We start from the raw sequence: 8,911 nt of genomic DNA on the forward strand, positions 1-8,911 counted from the left end.
TGAAGCTGCGCTTTCCAAAGCACTTTAGTGGGCCTTTAAAGGTTCTTCATAAAACCATCAGTGCCAACAAAGAACCTTAATTTTTAGGAGTGTATATACCACTGTGAAATATCAATTTTATAATATATGTTTTACTGTTTTGAGTTTTGTTGCATGGCACTGTGCTGATTTTAGTACTGATGCCAGACTTATAATTAGCTAAACTTATAAATCAATTTAGATGACTTACTTTCATTTGTATAGTAATTATTTTAATTAGGATATCCAAAAATATGCATTACCACATGGTTATTTAAGCAACATCATGCTCACAATCGTGCTGTTTCAGCAAATATCAGTGTATCTGTGACTATAAATATTATATTTTATTATTATTTGCTAAATTTCTAAATAATAAATTTTTATATGACAAATATTATATTATTATTTGCTAAATTTCCATTATAAAAAATTAAATTGCAATATATAAAGTTACAATGAAATGAATTTTATGTTTTTGGTCATGACACCCACACCCTAAAATGGTGACATGAGTTTAGAGATTTTGGGCCAGATTTACTTACAGCTTACGGCAGCACAACCCTCTTTTGGCATTAAAAAACTACTGTTAGGATTACCAAAGACTAGCAGTGAAAAATTAGCACTGAAAGTGCATGGACTCAGTTATTTTTATGACTGACCTTATTGCATATGCATTTCTATGAGTTCAGATGCAAAATTTATGGGAGGAGAGTATTTAAATGAATCATTAAAGGTGATTTACTAAGGTTTGCGCTAGTCAATATACTGGTATTTGTGCCATTATTTACTGCCCAAAAAGCATGTCTTAAACCAGACGCTAATTTGCGCTGCTCTTGGTAGATTGCGTTGGTCATTATGGAAATGATCCGGCTGCGTCTGTGTTCTTTAATTCAGTAGATAACTCCCATAGGCGCTTTTTTGGAATTGCGCTCTAATTTGCCCTGTTTAGTAAATCTGGCTCTTTATGTCTAAATCATAAATCTTATTTTATAAAACTAGTTAAAAGTGAATTGTTAAATGCTCAAAAAGTAGATAATGTATTATTAATGCTGCATGATAAGTGATGTATGTTCACTGAGATCATCTGTCCATACCTTCCCCAGGTCCAAGCAGTTTTAAGGCGGCACTGGAATCAGTACCGCATCCAGTTTGGAAGCACCATCGCGCAGTCCGACGCTATGAGGTCTGCCTCGTACACAGCGTCCTCCATTACAGAGGTCCAGGGCTGTTACAGCATCGATGGCCACACAGAACACTTGAATGGCAAAAACTGCAATGACATTGACAACATCTTAAAACCGGAGAATCCCTTTGCCTGATGCCACTGAACGTGGCAGTATATATATAAACTGTTGATTACAGCAACAGCTGTCACATGGCTGACTTGGACCTTTCTACCCATAATTCACCGCTCATACTCTCTGAAGGATGGAGAAAAGGTATTTCTCTTAGAATTTACACTGAAAAACATTTTGCTACCTTCATTCAATGTTCAATGGACAAATACAAGCATTATTTGCCATGTCTTTGTTCTTCACAGTATTTTAGTTTGCTCGACTGCTGTCTGCAGTGGAATTAAGTGTAAATATTCAGCTCTTATATGTAATGCACTTCTTTGTCTTATAGGATTGTCCCTCTAATCCAAATGATGACCACACTGAGTATATTTTTAAACAACAACAACAACTATATATATATATATATATATATATATATATATATATATATGTTGAAACAAAAATTGAAGAGTGCGCAAAAGCCAGTGCCCCTTTTTCTTTTATAAGGCCGTGTGTCCACCAAAGCGTTTTAGCCAGCTGAAAACGCTAGACGCTCTGCTGAAAACGCCTATCTGTGAGCGTTTGAGAGCACTTCGGCATTGCAGTTTTTTTTCTTTCCAATTAAGACGTTTTGTTGCAATGATACGGAATACCGTAACTATTACTTGTAACTGAATTCGCTGATAATTTGTTTCAGACTAAAAATGTTGACACAATGTAGAGTATCTGCTTTGTATGTTCGGAGACCAGCAATATTAATTTCTCATTCATTTTGTTCCGATCTCTGCTTGTTGATGTCATTGTACAGCAATAATGTTGTGACAGTTGGTCGGTGTTGTATTTGTCCCACCCCTCCTCCACTCTGATTGGACGGCTGGCTAAAAAGTAAAAAGGGATGAGCGCAGCGTTTTACTCAAAGTTGAACATTCTTCAACTCGAGGCGACCGGTAAAAATGCCGAGCGCTCTGCGCTTGAGCGTGAAAAAGACGCTCAGCGCCTCGTTACACTCCTGGTGTTTAAAAAACGTGGCGCTCCCATTGAAAACAATTGGAAAAGTATGATAGCCGCTGGAAAAAACACTTTGGTGGACACACGGCCTAATAATGATTTGGCAACTATTTTAACGTAAATCTGAAACAGTATTATAGCCAGCTGTTGTTTCTTTGGACGAAGTAAATTTAAACTTCAGGAAGAAATCAATAAAATTTAGTATTATTAGTATGCACAATTTTGGTCTCTAATTGCTATTTAAGTATATCCGTTATTTGACAACACAAATCACAAATATTGTGAGTTCTCTGTGAAGTAATTCCAAAACACCTGCTTTAGGGACACCTGAAAATGACACTGGAGATTGGACCATAATTTATGTAAGAACTCCGTGTGAAGTCTTACAGTACAAAAACATGCTTATCACTTTAAGATATACAGTATTTCTCAGTATAATCTAATTTATATGTTTATTTTTTCACAATTAAATTTATACTACCCATGCCACATTTTCAGTGTTTTTTGACTTCATATTTCTTAACATGCTTGTAGTGTTCAGTCATGTGACTTTTATGAAATAAGGTACAATAATCCGCTACCTAGAATATGCTACTCATATTTCCTATAATACGCTTGGAGTGTTTAAGATATCGCTCTCTTGTGTCAAAGTGCAGGGATTCAGAAGCAACTAAATAAAAAAAGGTTCTTGATATTTGACCCTGTGGCTTCTAAAGATGCTTTAAATTCTACCTTTCACTAAATTCAATTACATTCCATGATTTGAATAATGTGCCCAGTGTTTATTTCCTTTGATGTCACAGCTTTACCTAAGCTCACTCTGTTCTTCTCTGATAATCAGCAAGTTTTCATAATGCTTAAAGGAATAGTTCACCCAAAACTGAAAACTGTCATTATTTGCTCACCTTCATGTCATTCCAAACCTATATGCAGTTAGCTATTTCTGTTGGAAAGAAGGAAAACTTCTGATGAATTTTACTCCACTCTTTCTAATGATGATCACATCTGACTCATGCACTATATATATATAAGCTTTCTGAACTCGTACAATATTTACATTTCAATCTGTTCACTTTACGTGACAAACAGACTGAAATCTGAAGTCATTATTCACTGAGCCTGTTATGAATGAGCCAATTGAAGGTTCATAAATCAGTGGAAAAAAAGACTCCCCGATCTGGCCACATTATTTTTGGGTGAACTACTCATTTTTAATTCCTGCTTTTGTCCATATTAGACCATGCAAACAGAATCGTTGACACAGGTAATGCTACAAACGTGCGTGAATGTGCTTGTACTAAATATGTAAATATTATATTGTTAGCTGTAATCACATCTGAATATTTTATAGGGGTGTGCATAATATTGCTTTGCATTACATTTCTTCCTCTCTAAACAAGAAACATTTCTCAATCTGGGTTCAGAGCAAATCAGTATTAATACTGCAAATCACAGCATGTAAAAAAATGCCAAATATCCACTGAATCGACTCAACACAACATTTCTTTTTCATGAATGTGTGCCAATTACTGTTGCTCATGATGTTTTGTTATGTTGTTTGTGATAATTTGTGTTTCAGTGAAAACAAAATACTCACTGCAGGACGGTTTCATATGTTTCATAGTATGTTGCAAATATACATTTGCTTGTCGTTTTTCGACCTGGTATTTAAAGTTGTACTTTTTGTGAAAATTAATTTTGCTTTCTATGTTGGTATCAGAATAGCTGTATTGTGTCTATGCTGCACCTAAACTCAACCACTACAAATGTTCTTTTCTGTATGAATGTAATTTGTCTTTTGTTCTCTTGAGGTGTATTCGTGTAACATTTATTTCATAAAATGTGGGCAGTGTTGCAATCATGTGTATTGTATTATTCTGTAATTATAGATTATTATTTCAAGTGTCTTGTTTGAATGCTAATGTGTGTTTCATTAAAAGCACTGGGGTGGGGAATAGATGTTGGTCAAAATACAAAAGCACATCAATGGTTCCACTATTCACACTGAACTGGACTGAAATTAATTTACTCAAATTCCAAGGGCAATCTCTAATGATGTCCGCTCACAAGTCATGTTCGTCATCAAACGTGTCCTTCAACTGCCTTCAGTCGAGTGGATTTTAATAAGGTGGCTTAGGAAAACAGACTCGCAATTCTTTAGAAACAAGAAGGACTTTTCTCTCCTAAAGCTAAAGCCAATGCATCTGGATGAACACTGCTCTGTTATAGTTAGAGGAATTTTAACAACAACTAGACTCCTGGCTAAAAATGGCTAAATTTATATTTAGTGGTCTTTTAACAGTCTTAACCATTTTAATCACAAATCACTGTTCAGGAAATAGTTCAAGTACTGTAGATAAAGTAACTTAGCACAGAATAGCCTTCATTGTTTTCTTTAAAAGTTTAGGCCATGTGGGTACACTAGCAGACAGCTTTTTACAGGAAGAAGAGTCAGTGTAGTTCTACTCAATGTTAATGGCTTCAAACAGTTCATGAGTAGTTGAAAAATGTCTCCTAGTTCATTTGATTTTCTTAGTGAGAACAAATATTCACTAAAGGGTTCTGAAGAAGGCCAAAACATGGTCCTGATTAACTTGTTCTCAAATCACTTCTTGGTTGTCTTTGCAGTTTGGGCAGGAGCATTGTCTAGTTGAAAAATAACATCTGATCATTCCTTTTCAATTGTGGGAAGCAAGACATTCCGCAATATTCACCAATATCAGCAGCTAAAAGGCTCCCCACACAATGACACTCTTCCTCCATGCTTCACTGTGGTAGAGATGCATTTATTATATTTCTCAGCAGATTTTCAAAGACAACTCGTGTTTCATTGTGATTCATCACTCCACAGGCACACACAATTTGCCATATTCTGCCAAAAACTTCATTCTGTCTTTGATGTTTCCTGAGACAGCAATGGGCTTTTTAAGTATTTGCTTAAGGGGGTCATATAATGGCACTTTTACAAGATGTAGAATAAGTCTCTGATGTCCCCAAAGTGTGTGTGTGTGAAGTTTTACCTCAAAATACCCCTCAGATCATTTTTTATAGCATGTTAAGTTTGTCACTTTTTGAGGGTGAGCAAAAACGCTCCATTTGTGTGTGCCCCTTTAAATGCAAATTAGCTGCTGCTCTCAAGAAGAGGGCGGAGTTTCAAGAGCTCATGTTAGCACATAGTGTTAGCAGCTCCAATTACCTCAAGTAGACTCACTGAAAATGTCAGAAACTGTTCAGCTTTTTATGTTCAAACTGGAGTCGGACAATAATGGAGAGACTCAAGAAGAAGTGACAACATGTAGAATGCAACAGGACGTTTCTAAATGGTTAGTTGATGAATTTATGTAGCTGATGTGGAGTTAACTATCTTAAAGTGTAAATTTTAGGGATAGTGATGTCACCAACCCAGGAAGAAGCTCTTTGTAGTCCCTACCAGCCGTTTGTTGTAGTTCTTAAACAGAGAATTCTTTAAAAGAAAATATCTCCCTTTGCTTTAAACTTTGAGCGTCGTAACTTTGCAGATGTTGTTTATGCTCTAACAGCAACATTACACACTAACTAAAAGTGAAATCATAATCAACCACCCCTTTAAATTTTGCTAATTTCTTGACCAATAATTTTTGGTTTAGACATTTAAAAGCTTAGTGTTTAGCCATTTGGGGGGGGGGGGGGGGGGCAGTGTTTTGAAATCACCCATCACTAGATATTGTTGAATAAAGTCGCTATTTTGTTTTTTTGGCGCACAAAAAGTATTCTCGTCGCTTCATAACATTAAGGTTGAACCACTGTAGTAACATGAACTGTTTTAAATATGTTTTTAGTAGCTTTCTGGGCATTGAAAAAAGAAATGATCTTGCTGGCAACACAGGCCTCGCTGAGCCATCGGATTTTATCAAAAATATCTTAATTTGTGTTCTGAAGATGAACGAAGGTCTTACGGGTGTGGAACGACATGAGGGTGAGTAATTAATGACTGAATTTTCATTTTTGGGTGAACTAACCCTTTAAACATTCTTGGAAACATTTGGGATAATGTAAGTACACACATCAACAAAACATATAACATTGTTCTAGCGGTTTTTGGATATTATATTCCAAAAATCTTATATATTGTGCCTTTAACAGTATATAAAAAAAATCTAGTTGTCTGAAAATAGTATAAACAGACTGAGAACTGCTCATTTAGTAGCCACTGATGAAAAAAATATTAATTTAGAGGGGTAATATGTAATTAAGCACCGAATGGAAATAATGAAGTAGTAGGCATTATTTTATGTAATAGGGTGAGGTAAACAGTTACTCAAACAGTAAAAATAAGAAGATAATATAGTTGAATTCCTACCAGCACGAGTAAATTTACAGGAGTAATGTCTGTTCTGCATGTCATCAGATACTTTTGAGAACTAAAGGGCATCATGCTGGGAGTGAAGACTAAAAAAAAAAGTTTACCAAGGAAGTATTGCCCGCCAGATGTTTCCTTTGACATGCCACAGTGCAGCATTAAATTGAGAACATATGCTGTCCACCATCTTGGACAGAATGAAGTAAATGGGGCAATCCCAAAGAGCACTGTGATGTAGTCATTACAACACTTGAATGGAAAACAAACTGTGAGAGCCATACAAAAAATACAAGACTGCCTTGGAGAAATGGAGTCATCATCAATACTATTCAAGTCTGAAATGTTATACTTTGGTGCCCATTTTCCTTTAGCTTGAACACAGAGGAGAATGTGTTTTATTTATTCTGTTCCAACTGAAAAGATCATGTTCAGTGTTCAAGCTAAAAAAACAATCTCTCTCAACAAGTAGAACAGTGTCTAATCAGAGGGAAAGTCCAATGAAACTGAGAGCTGGTGAAACAGGTGGGCTAACATACACTTGACAAACAGGAGATAAGCATTTATTCCTCTGCCCACATGAATGCGTGTTCACCATATGTTCTGCTTTATCCAAGGATTTTAACAGTAACCTACGTCATTGCCTTAAATAAATAGTACTCATCTGTATTCAGGGAGATACGGCAGGAACGATGAGGCAGTTCTGCCAGGTGAGGAATGCATTTGAAGAGACTACAATGATTTTTCACCAAGAGATTAAGAAATAACCCCAAAATGAACCAAAAAAGTTCATAGTTTTAGGTTAAAAACAAACTCAGAGTATTAAAAATGCCACATTAGTCATCTTAAAGTAATAATTCACTCCAAAATTGTCATCCTGAAATCAATGCCAAAGACAAGGACATACAGAAAATGTCAGATGGAAAGGAATAAATTAAAGACTACTTCCAGCAGCAGCTCTTTTGGAAGACTTTGCATATCACAATGACTGCAAATGATGTTGATTTAGTACATGGGGAAGAACTATAGAAGCTGTTTTATTAAACGCAATATCTTTTAATAGCTAAAAACCACAATATGTATTGTCCAAACTAAATACAACAGGGCCAGTCTTACAAAAGACCCAGTCATATTCCACCCCAAATTTATAAGAAAGAACAAGGAAAATATATTTTGCTTAAAGACAATGCATTTTAGGAATATTACATTTTGACATTATTTTTATTACAATTCTGAACACCCTCATACAAATTCTTATTACTGTAATGTTTAAAAAAAAAAAAAACAACTCATTCTAATGATAAAAAAAGTATAAATAATGGTAGAATTTTTTGCAGTCATTGTATTGCAGTATTTGTAATTATGGTATTATTATGGTTATAATTTTGTGGGAAATGTGTTTAAAAGCCATGAAAATAACACAAAAAGTTTTATAGCCCTAGAAAATATGTTTTAAATACATCATTTTTATTTGTTTATCATTGATAAAATAGACATTAATTCAATAGACCTTTGGGCATGTTTTTGTGAGATTTACCAACTAAACCTTTATAGAATATATTGCATGAATGAAACATTTTTACTAATTTTTAAACATTTTCACTGCCTATAAGAATAACACTGGATAAAATATAAAATGCTGCTGAAATATGAATTTCATTATTAATACTGCTAGATGATTTCTCTATTGTAAATGAACGTTTAGCACAAGGCTTGACCTATAAAATAAAAGTGTAGCCTATACAGTATCTTCCACTGATCTCTATACTGTCTATAGACCTTATTCTCCAGAGAAACATGGGTAAAGACTAGAAAGGATACAGCTATGGACACTGGGCATGCGCAAAATTAATATTGGGTAATTTAATTACTGTATTTGCAATATTGTAAGGGTAGGTTTAGGGTTGGGGTAGGTGTAGTACGGCAGGAATGATGAGGCAATCCAATCTGATAAGTAGCATATTGTTATTTTATCGTGAAATTTTACCTCACTTCCGGCAGTTGCTGTATCGCAGCCATCTTCAGAATATTGTCTTTGAACTTCCGTTTGTGCGGTAGCTCCGTGTATTTCTATGACATCGCTCTTGTAGAGTAGCTGATTAAGTTGATTTACTTGTTGTATTGTTAACGAAAGTTTCTATGAGCATTGTAATGTTTAAAGCAGATGTCTTAACAAATGTCAGTAGACCGGGAAGATTTTAAAACGAGCAGTTCATTCATAAATCTGTAAAATCGCTGTGGAAATACAAACCGGAAGAAGACGGAAGAC

The 8,911-nt window shown here is 35.1% G+C and overlaps 1 protein-coding gene across 1 annotated transcript in view; it reads left to right on the plus strand.

The window, feature by feature from the left end:
- The window catches only part of calcrla (calcitonin receptor-like a), a 32,855-nt gene extending 28,647 nt beyond the window's left edge, over window positions 1-4,208 (plus strand). The window contains exon 13 of the mRNA XM_051906864.1: window positions 1,125-4,208. Coding sequence (XP_051762824.1) covers window positions 1,125-1,340 — 216 coding nt within the window. The 3' untranslated portion in view covers window positions 1,341-4,208. The remainder of the gene's footprint in view (window positions 1-1,124) is intronic.
- The last annotated feature ends 4,703 nt before the right edge of the window (window positions 4,209-8,911 follow it).

This window comes from Ctenopharyngodon idella, chromosome 9 (genome assembly GCF_019924925.1).
Source record: "Ctenopharyngodon idella isolate HZGC_01 chromosome 9, HZGC01, whole genome shotgun sequence".
NCBI classification, from domain to species: Eukaryota; Metazoa; Chordata; class Actinopteri; order Cypriniformes; family Xenocyprididae; genus Ctenopharyngodon; species Ctenopharyngodon idella.